General features: G+C 49.0%; 1 protein-coding gene across 4 annotated transcripts in view; it reads left to right on the plus strand.

The window, feature by feature from the left end:
* LOC140731978 (uncharacterized) overlaps window positions 1-14,456 on the plus strand; it is a 164,624-nt gene that overhangs the window by 74,132 nt on the left and 76,036 nt on the right. For all 4 annotated transcript variants that reach the window (XM_073054022.1, XM_073054024.1, XM_073054025.1 and 1 more), the window contains 6 exons: window positions 316-478; window positions 1,993-2,177; window positions 9,183-9,240; window positions 10,652-10,836; window positions 11,756-11,918; window positions 13,433-13,617. In XM_073054022.1, coding sequence (XP_072910123.1) covers window positions 316-478; window positions 1,993-2,177; window positions 9,183-9,240; window positions 10,652-10,836; window positions 11,756-11,918; window positions 13,433-13,617 — 939 coding nt within the window. The remainder of the gene's footprint in view (window positions 1-315; window positions 479-1,992; window positions 2,178-9,182; window positions 9,241-10,651; window positions 10,837-11,755; window positions 11,919-13,432; window positions 13,618-14,456) is intronic.

Genomic DNA, 14,456 nt, shown 5'->3' on the forward strand with positions numbered 1-14,456 from the left:
AGGCCTGAAAGTAGACTTGACTTCAAATGTTGACTGTTTACTGCTCTGCCTGACCTGTTGAGTTCCTCCAGCATCTTGTGTGTTTCTCAGAAAAACCTCCACTCCTGTTGTGTTGGATTTCTGTCTCCTCTCGGTGTCTGGCCTCGTGATCCTTCCAGGTGAATCACACTGTCTCCATACTCATGTGGGGGTGGAGCTCCCTCTGATCATGTGATCACCCTCCCAGCCAACAGATGGCCACCAACATCCCTTGTCATCGTACGCTCACTGCCGTTTGAGTTACCCTGTTCTCCCTCTGTCACCTCTGCTCCGCAGGCTCCAGAGAACTCGTTCCATCCGACGCCGAGCCGTTCCCGGTAAAACGCACACGCCGGGAGAGGAGTCTGGACCGAGGGTCGAGGGTCAGGATGTGAGCCTGGCAGCAGACGGAGATGTGGCCCGTGAGGAAAAGTCAGCTGCCTCAGAGAGAATTGAAGAGGTAGCTGATCCCAGGAGCCAAACCCGTCCTCGGTTAGAGCAGCAGGAAGGTCTCATCATGGGGGGACTGGGATCTATGGTGTTGTTCCCACAGAGACACAGTGATCGGATCACAAATCAGAGAGATGGCGTCTCAGCCATACTCCAAAGGTCTCCATTGAGAACACAGCCAGCAGACCTGAAGATGGTTGGTGTTGGGGAACTCAAAGTCAAACTTAAACATCAGCCTTTTGCCCCTTAGGTTGAGTGAGAACAGAACCTGGGGTCATAGGTTGGGGGTGAAAAGTGAATTGTTTAGGAGGAAAATGAGGGGTAAATGCCTCGCTCAGAGGGTGGTGAGTGTGTGGAACAGAGGAAGTGTCGGATGCTGGTTTGATTGGAACACTTACGAGAAGTTTGGATAGGTACATGGATGGGAGGGGTACGAGAGATACCATCTAGGGGTGTGTAGATGGGACGTGGTAGAAGATCAGGTCAGCATGAACTAGATGGTCCAAAGGGCCTGTTTATGTGATGCAGTGGTCTTTGACCTAAAGTCGAGTTGATTACCATCTGCACAAGTCCCTGTGCGCTCAGAGGCAATGGAAAACCTACCTTCTGTAGCATCACAGACTCAGAGCGGCAGAGACACGACATTCACAAGATTAACATCGATTAGACATAAATTATACAAAATTGTATAAAAAAGAGCACAATTAGAACAACAGCTTCTTGCATTCGTGTACGTTAGTATTGTTGCTCCAGACTGTGATGGGAGCAGTCAAATTTGTTAGTGTGTTCAGTGACCAGACAAATCTCCTTAAACTTCATAACCTTCAGAGTGATCAAGAACAGAAGGAGAGGGAAAAATGGAGATAGAAAAGAAGGGGGGGGGTGGTGAAGGAAGTCACAGGATAGGAGAGGGATAAAATGGAGAGGAGGGGGAGGAGCGAGAGATCAATTTGGAAAGCGAGTGGCACGTAGTGCTGGTAGGATCAAGTAACGTTCTTGTAATGATTTATCTTTTGATGTGTGTTTCCTGAACCTGCAGCTCCAGATGGAGATAATTGTCATTCTGTGTTCCTGTACCTGCAGTTACAGGCAGAGATTATTGTCATTGTGTGTTTCTGGACCTGCAGTTACAGGCAGAGATGATTGTCATTGTGTGTTCCTGTACCTGCAGTTACAGGCAGAGATGATTGTCATTGTGTGTTTCTGGACCTGCAGTTACAGGCAGAGATGATTGTCATTGTGTGTTCCTGTACCTGCAGTTACAGGCAGAGATGATTGTCATTGTGTGTTCCTGTACCTGCAGTTACAGGTAGAGATGATTGTCATTGTGTGTTTCTGTACCTGCAGTTACAGGCAGAGATGATTGTCATTGTGTGTTCCTGAACCTGCAGTTACAGGCTGAGATGATTGTCATTGTGTGTTCCTGTACCTGCAGTTACAGGCAGAGATGATTGTCATTGTGTGTTCCTGTACCTGCAGTTACAGGCAGAGATTATTATCATTGTGTTCTCTCTCCCACTCCAGCTCCAGGCGGAGATCGAGTCCCTGCGCAGTCAACAGGAGGAGACCAGCGCCAAGAACCAGCAGCTGAAAGTGACCAATCAGGAGATGGAGACGCAGCTGGAAGGGATCCAACGGGAGCTTCAGGAGGCCCAGGATTGGCTGGTCACCCTCCAGGAGGAGGCAGCTCACCGGGAGGAGAAAGAGAGGTGAGGGACCCCCGCAAACTCCTCAGTGTGCAGATACACTGTACACACCATCACACAGTATACGCACACTGCTGTACATGACACACGCATATAGCACAGTGTGTATACCGACTTAACACTGTTAAATACCCTGTACACACCCCTCATCTGCTGTACATAGTCCATACACACCACACACTGAGCACAGTCACCATGGTACCTGGTGTGTTGCATACAGGCTGAACACTGTGCAGAGAGCCACGGAACAGTGTGTGCCGTCACTGTGTAAGGTCCACAGACTGTATACACACCACGCACTGTGCACACTCGCACACACATACACAGTCGTTCAACTCCAGCTCAGGTCTCCAGTCTCCAAGATTTGGTCATTATAATTTGATCTCTGGATCACTGATCGAACTTCAGGCTCAGATCTTCTGAAATGACCCGTCAGACTACTAAATGAACTTTGTGCTCTGATCTTCAATACGGACACCATTGGACTAAAGATTGATCTCCAGTATCAGCCTCGGGACTACCGAATGAACTTTGTGTTCTGATCTTCCGTACGGACCCTTTGGACTACAAATCAAACCAGGCACCGAACTTCAATACAGACACTCGCAAACTACAGATAGAACTTTAGGCTCCGAACTGCAGTATCAACTGCTAAAAAGTAATGGAACTACTGGTCTCCGGTCTCCAGTATGGATACCTTCACTAAGTGAAAACTCCGAAACACAGGCTCGGGGACAGAATAGAACAAAAATAACAACAGAACATAAACACGAAAAAACAGCAACTTAAAAAACCAACCCCGTTCCACACACCCACCACTCTCTGTGTAAAAACAAACCCCGTTCCACACACCCACCACTCTCTGTGTAAAAACAAACCCCATTCCACACACCCACCACTCTCTGTGTAAAAACAAATCCCGTTCCACACACCCACCACTCCCTGTGTAAAAACAAACCCCGTTCCACACACCCACCACTCCCTGCATAAAAACAAATCTCGTTCCACACACCCACTACTCTCTGTGTAAACACAAACCCCGTTCCACACACCCAGCACTCTCAGTGTAAAAACCAAACCCCGTTCCACACACCCACCACTCCCTGCGTAAAAAACAAACCCCGTTCCAGACACACACCACTCTCTGTGTAAAAACCAAACCCCATTCCACAAACCCACCACTCTCTGTGTAAAAACAAATCCCGTTCCACACACCCACCACTCCTTGTGTAAAAACAAACCCCGTTCCACACACCCACCACTCTCTGTGTAAAAACAAACCCCGTTCCACACACCCACCACTCTCTGTGTAAAAACCAAACCCCGTTCCACACACCCACCACTCTCTGTGTAAAAACAAACCCCGTTCCACACACCCACCACTCCCTGTGTAAAAACAAACCCCGTACAACACACCCACCACTCTCTGTGTAAAAACAAACCCCGTTCCACACACCCAGCACTCTCTGTGTAAAAACCAAACCCCGTTCCACACACCCACCACACCCTGTGTAAAAACCAAACCCCGTTCCACACACCCACCACTCTCTGTGTAAAAACAAACCCCGTTCCACACACCCACCACTCTCTGTGTAAAAAACAAACCCCGTTCCACACACCCACCACTCTCTGTGTAAAAACAAATCGCGTTCCACACACCCACCACTCCTTGTGTAAAAACAAACCCCGTTCCACACACCCACCACTCCCTGTGTAAAAACAAACCCCGTTTCACACACCCACCACTCTCTGTGTAAAAACAAACCCCGTTCCACACACTCACCACTCTCTGTGTAAAAACAAACCCCGTTCCACACACCCACCACTCTCTGTGTAAAAACAAATCCCGTTCCACACACCCACCACTCCCTGTGTAAAAACAAACCCCGTTCCACACACCCACCACTCTCTGTGTAAAAACAAACCCCGTTCCACACACCCACCACTCCTTGTGTAAAAACCAAACCCCGTTCCACACACCCACCACTCTCTGTGTAAAAACAAACCCCGTTCCACACACCCACCACTCCTTGTGTAAAAACCAAACCCCGTTCCACACACCCACCACTCTCTGTGTAAAAACAAACCCCGTTCCACACACCCAGCACTCTCTGTGTAAAAACCAAACCCCGTTCCACACACCCACCACTCTCTGTGTAAAAACAGACCCCGTTCCACACACCCACCACTCCTTGTGTAAAAACAAATCCCGTTCCACACACCCACCACTCTCTGTGTAAAAACAAACCCCGTTCCACACACCCACCACTCTCTGTGTAAAAACAAACCCCGTTCCACACACCCACCACTCCTTGTGTAAAAACCAAACCCCGTTCCACACACCCACCACTCTCTGTGTAAAAACAAACCCCGTTCCACACACCCAGCACTCTCTGTGTAAAAACCAAACCCCGTTCCACACACCCACCACACCCTGTGTAAAAACAAACCCCGTTCCACACACCCACCACTCCCTGTGTAAAAACAAACCCCGTTCCACACACCCACCACTCCCTGTGTAAAAACCAAACCCCGTTCCACACACCCACCACTCCTTGTGTAAAAACCAAACCCCGTTCCACACACCCACCACTCCTTGTGTAAAAACCAAACCCCGTTCCAAACACCCACCACTCTCTGTGTAATAACAAACCCCGTTCCACACACCCACCACTCCCTGTGTAAAAACAAACCCCGTTCCACACACCCACCACTCCCTGTGTAAAAACAAACCCCGTTCCACACACCCACCACTCTCTGTGTAAAAACCAATCCCGTTCCACACACCCACCACTCCTTGTGTAAAAACCAACCCCGTTCCACACACCCACCACTCCCTGTGTAAAAACAAACCCCGTTCCACACACCCACCACTCTCTGTGTAAAAACAAACCCAGTTCCACACACCCACCACTCCCTGTGTAAAAACAAACCCCGTTCCACACACCCGCCACTCCCTGTGTAAAAACCAACCCCGTTCCACACACCCACCACTCCCTGTGTAAAAACAAACCCCGTTCCACACACCCACCACTCTCTGTGTAAAAACAAATCCCGTTCCACACACCCACCACTCCCTGTGTAAAAACAAACCCCGTTCCACACACCCACCACTCTCTGTGTAAAAACAAACCCAGTTCCACACACCCACCACTCCCTGTGTAAAAACAAACCCCGTTCCACACACCCGCCACTCCCTGTGTAAAAACCAACCCCGTTCCACACACCCACCACTCTCTGTGTAAAAACAAACCCCGTTCCACACACCCACCACTCCTTGTGTAAAAACCAAACCCCGTTCCACACACCCACCACTCCCTGTGTAAAAACAAACCCCGTTCCACACACCCGCCACTCCCTGTGTAAAAACCAACCCCGTTCCACACACCCACCACTCCCTGTGTAAAAACAAACCCCGTTCCACACACCCACCACTCCTTGTGTAAAAAACAAACCCCGTTCCACACACCCGCCACTCCCTGTGTAAAAACCAACCCCGTTCCACACACCCACCACTCCCTGTGTAAAAACAAACCCCGTTCCACACACCCACCACTCCTTGTGTAAAAACCAAACCCCGTTCCACACACCCACCACTCTCTGTGTAAAAACAAACCCCGTTCCACACACCCACCACTCCCTGTGTAAAAACAAACCCCGTTCCACACACCCACCACTCTCTGTGTAAAAACAAACCCCGTTCCACACACCCACCACTCCCTGTGTAAAAACAAACCCCGTTCCACACACCCACCACTCGCTGTGTAAAAACAAACCCCGTTCCACACACCCACCACTCTCTGTGTAAAAACAAGCTCCGTTCCACACACCCACCACTCTCTGTGTAAAAACCAATCCCGTTCCACACACCCACCACTCATTGTGTAAAAACAAACCCCGCTCCACACACCCTCCATACATTGTGTAAAAACAAACCCCGTTCCACACACCCACCATTCCCTGTGTAAACACAATCCCTGTTCCACACACCCACCACTCTCTGTGTAAAAACAAACCCCGTTCCACACACCCACCACTCCCTGTGTAAAAACAAACCCCGTTCCACACACCCACCACTCTCTGTGTAAAAACAAACCCCGTTCCACACACCCACCACTCTCTGTGTAAAAACCAAACCCCGTTCCACACACCCACCACTCTCTGTGTAAAAACAAACCCCGTTCCACACACCCACCACTCCCTGTGTAAAAACAAACCCCGTACAACACACCCACCACTCTCTGTGTAAAAACAAACCCCGTTCCACACACCCAGCACTCTCTGTGTAAAAACCAAACCCCGTTCCACACACCCACCACACCCTGTGTAAAAACCAAACCCCGTTCCACACACCCACCACTCTCTGTGTAAAAACAAACCCCGTTCCACACACCCACCACTCTCTGTGTAAAAAACAAACCCCGTTCCACACACCCACCACTCTCTGTGTAAAAACAAATCGCGTTCCACACACCCACCACTCCTTGTGTAAAAACAAACCCCGTTCCACACACCCACCACTCCCTGTGTAAAAACAAACCCCGTTTCACACACCCACCACTCTCTGTGTAAAAACAAACCCCGTTCCACACACTCACCACTCTCTGTGTAAAAACAAACCCCGTTCCACACACCCACCACTCTCTGTGTAAAAACAAATCCCGTTCCACACACCCACCACTCCCTGTGTAAAAACAAACCCCGTTCCACACACCCACCACTCTCTGTGTAAAAACAAACCCCGTTCCACACACCCACCACTCCTTGTGTAAAAACCAAACCCCGTTCCACACACCCACCACTCTCTGTGTAAAAACAAACCCCGTTCCACACACCCACCACTCCTTGTGTAAAAACCAAACCCCGTTCCACACACCCACCACTCTCTGTGTAAAAACAAACCCCGTTCCACACACCCACCACTCTCTGTGTAAAAACCAAACCCCGTTCCACACACCCACCACTCTCTGTGTAAAAACAGACCCCGTTCCACACACCCACCACTCCTTGTGTAAAAACAAATCCCGTTCCACACACCCACCACTCTCTGTGTAAAAACAAACCCCGTTCCACACACCCACCACTCTCTGTGTAAAAACAAACCCCGTTCCACACACCCACCACTCCTTGTCTAAAAACCAAACCCCGTTCCACACACCCACCACTCTCTGTGTAAAAACAAACCCCGTTCCACACACCCAGCACTCTCTGTGTAAAAACCAAACCCCGTTCCACACACCCACCACACCCTGTGTAAAAACAAACCCCGTTCCACACACCCACCACTCCCTGTGTAAAAACAAACCCCGTTCCACACACCCACCACTCCCTGTGTAAAAACCAAACCCCGTTCCACACACCCACCACTCCTTGTGTAAAAACCAAACCCCGTTCCACACACCCACCACTCCTTGTGTAAAAACCAAACCCCGTTCCAAACACCCACCACTCTCTGTGTAATAACAAACCCCGTTCCACACACCCACCACTCCCTGTGTAAAAACAAACCCCGTTCCACACACCCACCACTCCCTGTGTAAAAACAAACCCCGTTCCACACACCCACCACTCTCTGTGTAAAAACCAATCCCGTTCCACACACCCACCACTCCTTGTGTAAAAACCAACCCCGTTCCACACACCCACCACTCCCTGTGTAAAAACAAACCCCGTTCCACACACCCACCACTCTCTGTGTAAAAACAAACCCAGTTCCACACACCCACCACTCCCTGTGTAAAAACAAACCCCGTTCCACACACCCGCCACTCCCTGTGTAAAAACCAACCCCGTTCCACACACCCACCACTCCCTGTGTAAAAACAAACCCCGTTCCACACACCCACCACTCTCTGTGTAAAAACAAATCCCGTTCCACACACCCACCACTCCCTGTGTAAAAACAAACCCCGTTCCACACACCCACCACTCTCTGTGTAAAAACAAACCCAGTTCCACACACCCACCACTCCCTGTGTAAAAACAAACCCCGTTCCACACACCCGCCACTCCCTGTGTAAAAACCAACCCCGTTCCACACACCCACCACTCTCTGTGTAAAAACAAACCCCGTTCCACACACCCACCACTCCTTGTGTAAAAACCAAACCCCGTTCCACACACCCTCCACTCCCTGTGTAAAAACAAACCCCGTTCCACACACCCGCCACTCCCTGTGTAAAAACCAACCCCGTTCCACACACCCACCACTCCCTGTGTAAAAACAAACCCCGTTCCACACACCCACCACTCCTTGTGTAAAAAACAAACCCCGTTCCACACACCCGCCACTCCCTGTGTAAAAACCAACCCCGTTCCACACACCCACCACTCCCTGTGTAAAAACAAACCCCGTTCCACACACCCACCACTCCTTGTGTAAAAACCAAACCCCGTTCCACACACCCACCACTCTCTGTGTAAAAACAAACCCCGTTCCACACACCCACCACTCCCTGTGTAAAAACAAACCCCGTTCCACACACCCACCACTCTCTGTGTAAAAACAAACCCCGTTCCACACACCCACCACTCCCTGTGTAAAAACAAACCCCGTTCCACACACCCACCACTCGCTGTGTAAAAACAAACCCCGTTCCACACACCCACCACTCTCTGTGTAAAAACAAGCTCCGTTCCACACACCCACCACTCTCTGTGTAAAAACCAATCCCGTTCCACACACCCACCACTCATTGTGTAAAAACAAACCCCGCTCCACACACCCTCCATACATTGTGTAAAAACAAACCCCGTTCCACACACCCACCATTCCCTGTGTAAACACAATCCCTGTTCCACACACCCACCACTCCCTGTATAACAAAAATACCTCTGGCATCGCCTCTATACTTTCCGCCAATTGTCTTTGAATCTTGCCCCTGATATTAGTTCCTGACTTCCTGGGCAAAGGTCTCTGGCTGTCCATTTGATCTATACCTCTTATCAAGTTGTACCCCTTTGTCAAGTCCGCTTTTATCCTTCTTCTCTCTTCTGTTCGCATTGCAGGGAGAGTAATCTGTCGCTGGACACGGAGCGTGGAAAAGCTGATGCTGTTGTTCAGCAGGTAATATCGGATGTTCACGGTGGGGGTTGATGGGTGAGCTGATCCTGTGACTGCTGTGTGTGTCTGAGGTTGAACTCTCGGTTCTGTCTGGGGTGCAGTCGATCAGGTTCATTATCACTGACATATTTCCTGAGGTTTGTTGTTTAGTTGCAGCCCGACAGTGCAATACTTTTAGTTATGACAGGAAGCATGTACAGTCTAATAAGTAGTGTGAAAAGAGAGTAAAGCGTGAGGTAGTGTTCATGGGGTCATTGACCATTCAGAAATATGGTGGCGGAGGTGAAGAGGTTTACATCCCACACATAACATTCCCTCTCGCAATTTCCATCGCTGCGTGGACCAGACACTACTCCGAATGGGAAATTTTCACATGGCCTGAAAACTGTGCGGCTCTTCAATTTTTTTTGTATCATGCACTCTATTGACACTGGCATTTGCATTCAGCGAGCGCGGGGTTAATTCACAATGAGATACCAAATTCCATTCTGTGTTTATTGTTACAATTTGTAAATGTATTGTAACCTCAAAACACCGACGATGTAAATAGACTGAAGCTCTAAAATGTTTCAATGTAAAGGCTGTGGTATGCTTATCATTTAGAAATTAATGGATTATATTCATTGACACATTAAATAATTACAGGGTAATTCACAAGATTCAAAGTGCTTTATTATCAAAGAATGTACAAATTATAGAAACTTGAGATTTGTTTGCTTACAGGCAGTCGCAAAGCAAGGAACCTGAAAGAACCCAATTAAAACGAATGTAAGAGCAACATCCCCCCGACGTACCCACGGGGAAAGGGAAAAAAACAAAAAAACGAAACAACACAACACAAACAATTTCACTAGAATAGTTTTCGAGATTATATGAACATTATAGAAAAGAACATTCCGGATGCATGGCGACAAAGGCTCTGTTCAGAGGGGCATTTCACCCGCACAGCTCAGAGGGAACAGCGGCCCCACACCAGCAGGTTCAGGAACAGAATCCCCCCCCCTCCAAACATCCGGCTCTTCAACCGAAGGGAATAGGTTCCCACAACCCACCGACTCACTTTCAAAGTCTTTACAACTCATGAGGCCAATATCATTTATTTATTTATTTGTTTGTTATTATTTGCTTTTCCTTTTATACGGGCACAGTTTGCCCAGGGGCAGAAGAGAGGGAAACAGCAGAACAGAGAGAGTGAGTCAGAGAGAACGAGGGCAGAATGGATGAATTGAGAGAGTAGGAGAGGGAAAGGACTGACAGGAGAGCCGATCAGAGTGTAAAACAGATTTGAAAAAAGTGACAGAAAAACAGATAAGGAGAGAGGATGTTGAATAGATGAAGCTGAGGTCCTGATTGGAGGACTTTCAGAGGACATACTGATAGGAGTGATCCCTCTGTGTGTTCCCTCCCCCTCCAGCTCCAGGCGGAGATCGAGTCCCTGCACGGTCAACAGGAGGAGACTAGCGTCGAGAACCAGCGGCTCAAAGTGACCAATCAGGAGATGGAGACGCGGCTGGAGGAGATCCAACGGGAGCTTCAGGAGGCCCAGGATCGGCTGGTCACCCTCCAGGAGGAAACAGCTCACCGGGAGGAGAAGGAAGGGTGAGGAATTCCTCAGAAGAGTGGAGTCACATCATACATTTTCATGCCAGTTTTTCCCAATCCTGCTATTCCCACTCTTCTCCCTTAGGGATTGACGGACATGTTATTCACTGCTTTCTGATCCACTCCTTTGAACAACTGAATAATCCCATTTTAATTTCACTTCCCATTCCCATTTCAACATGTTAGTCCATGACTCCTCTTCTGCCATAACAAGGCCATTATCATGTTGAGAAGCAACACCTCACATCCCACCTGGGTAGCATCCAACCTGGTGGTGTGAACATCGATTTCTCCAAGTGCTGGAAGTTTCTTCCAACCTCTTCCTTCTCTCTTTTTTCCATTCCTCATCACGGTTCCCCTCTCACCCCATCTCTTCTCCTCACTGCCCATCCCCTCGGTCGATGCCTCTCCTCCGTCCTTTTCTCCCGTGGTCCATTCTCCTCTCCTATCAGACTGCCTCTTCTTCAACCTTTTGCCTTTTCACCTGTCAGCTCCCAGCTTCTCCCTTCATCATGTTTTCCCCCTCATCTGCTCTCTCCTATCACCTTCTAGCTTCTTCTCCACCCATCTTTTCATTCTGCTGTCTACCCCCTTCCGTTCCAGGCCTGAAAGTAGACTTGACTTCAAATGTTGACTGTTTACTGCTCTGCCTGACCTGTTGAGTTCCTCCAGCATCTTGTGTGTTTCTCAGAAAAACCTCCACTCCTGTTGTGTTGGATTTCTGTCTCCTCTCGGTGTCTGGCCTCGTGATCCTTCCAGGTGAATCACACTGTCTCCATACTCATGTGGGGGTGGAGCTCCCTCTGATCATGTGATCACCCTCCCAGCCAACAGATGGCCACCAACATCCCTTGTCATCGTACGCTCACTGCCGTTTGAGTTACCCTGTTCTCCCTCTGTCACCTCTGCTCCGCAGGCTCCAGAGAACTCGTTCCATCCGACGCCGAGCCGTTCCCGGTAAAACGCACACGCCGGGAGAGGAGTCTGGACCGAGGGTCGAGGGTCAGGATGTGAGCCTGGCAGCAGACGGAGATGTGGCCCGTGAGGAAAAGTCAGCTGCCTCAGAGAGAATTGAAGAGGTAGCTGATCCCAGGAGCCAAACCCGTCCTCGGTTAGAGCAGCAGGAAGGTCTCATCATGGGGGGACTGGGATCTATGGTGTTGTTCCCACAGAGACACAGTGATCGGATCACAAATCAGAGAGATGGCGTCTCAGCCATACTCCAAAGGTCTCCATTGAGAACACAGCCAGCAGACCTGAAGATGGTTGGTGTTGGGGAACTCAAAGTCAAACTTAAACATCAGCCTTTTGCCCCTTAGGTTGAGTGAGAACAGAACCTGGGGTCATAGGTTGGGGGTGAAAAGTGAATTGTTTAGGAGGAAAATGAGGGGTAAATGCCTCGCTCAGAGGGTGGTGAGTGTGTGGAACAGAGGAAGTGTCGGATGCTGGTTTGATTGGAACACTTACGAGAAGTTTGGATAGGTACATGGATGGGAGGGGTACGAGAGATACCATCTAGGGGTGTGTAGATGGGACGTGGTAGAAGATCAGGTCAGCATGAACTAGATGGTCCAAAGGGCCTGTTTATGTGATGCAGTGGTCTTTGACCTAAAGTCGAGTTGATTACCATCTGCACAAGTCCCTGTGCGCTCAGAGGCAATGGAAAACCTACCTTCTGTAGCATCACAGACTCAGAGCGGCAGAGACACGACATTCACAAGATTAACATCGATTAGACATAAATTATACAAAATTGTATAAAAAAGAGCACAATTAGAACAACAGCTTCTTGCATTCGTGTACGTTAGTATTGTTGCTCCAGACTGTGATGGGAGCAGTCAAATTTGTTAGTGTGTTCAGTGACCAGACAAATCTCCTTAAACTTCATAACCTTCAGAGTGATCAAGAACAGAAGGAGAGGGAAAAATGGAGATAGAAAAGAAGGGGGGGGGTGGTGAAGGAAGTCACAGGATAGGAGAGGGATAAAATGGAGAGGAGGGGGAGGAGCGAGAGATCAATTTGGAAGGCGAGTGGCACGTAGTGCTGGTAGGATCAAGTAACGTTCTTGTACTGATTTATCTTTTGATGTGTGTTTCCTGAACCTGCAGCTCCAGATGGAGATAATTGTCATTCTGTGTTCCTGTACCTGCAGTTACAGGCAGAGATTATTGTCATTGTGTGTTTCTGGACCTGCAGTTACAGGCAGAGATGATTGTCATTGTGTGTTCCTGTACCTGCAGTTACAGGCAGAGATGATTGTCATTGTGTGTTTCTGGACCTGCAGTTACAGGCAGAGATGATTGTCATTGTGTGTTCCTGTACCTGCAGTTACAGGCAGAGATGATTGTCATTGTGTGTTCCTGTACCTGCAGTTACAGGTAGAGATGATTGTCATTGTGTGTTTCTGTACCTGCAGTTACAGGCAGAGATGATTGTCATTGTGTGTTCCTGAACCTGCAGTTACAGGCTGAGATGATTGTCATTGTGTGTTCCTGTACCTGCAGTTACAGGCAGAGATGATTGTCATTGTGTGTTCCTGTACCTGCAGTTACAGGCAGAGATTATTATCATTGTGTTCTCTCTCCCACTCCAGCTCCAGGCGGAGATCGAGTCCCTGCGCAGTCAACAGGAGGAGACCAGCGCCAAGAACCAGCAGCTGAAAGTGACCAATCAGGAGATGGAGACGCAGCTGGAAGGGATCCAACGGGAGCTTCAGGAGGCCCAGGATCGGCTGGTCACCCTCCAGGAGGAGGCAGCTCACCGGGAGGAGAAAGAGAGGTGAGGGACCCCCGCAAACTCCTCAGTGTGCAGATACACTGTACACACCATCACACAGTGTACACACACTGCTGTACATGACACACGCATATAGCACAGTGTGTATACCGACTTAACACTGTTAAATACCCTGTACACACCCCTCATCTGCTGTACATAGTCCATACACACCACACACTGAGCACAGTCACCATGGTACCTGGTGTGTTGCATACAGGCTGAACACTGTGCAGAGAGCCACGGAACAGTGTGTGCCGTCACTGTGTAAGGTCCACAGACTGTATACACACCACGCACTGTGCACACTCGCACACACATACACAGTCGTTCAACTCCAGCTCAGGTCTCCAGTCTCCAAGATTTGGTCATTATAATTTGATCTCTGGATCACTGATCGAACTTCAGGCTCAGATCTTCTGAAATGACCCGTCAGACTACTAAATGAACTTTGTGCTCTGATCTTCAATACGGACACCATTGGACTAAAGATTGATCTCCAGTATCAGCCTCGGGACTACCGAATGAACTTTGTGTTCTGATCTTCCGTACGGACCCTTTGGACTACAAATCAAACCAGGCACCGAACTTCAATACAGACACTCGCAAACTACAGATAGAACTTTAGGCTCCGAACTGCAGTATCAACTGCTAAAAAGTAATGGAACTACTGGTCTCCGGTCTCCAGTATGGATACCTTCACTAAGTGAAAACTCCGAAACACAGGCTCGGGGACAGAATAGAACAAAAATAACAACAGAACATAAACACGAAAAAACAGCAACTTAAAAAACCAACCCCGTTCCACACACCCACCACTCTCTGTGTAAAAACAAACCCCG

Source organism: Hemitrygon akajei, chromosome 8 (assembly GCF_048418815.1).
Source record: "Hemitrygon akajei chromosome 8, sHemAka1.3, whole genome shotgun sequence".
NCBI lineage: Eukaryota > Metazoa > Chordata > Chondrichthyes > Myliobatiformes > Dasyatidae > Hemitrygon > Hemitrygon akajei.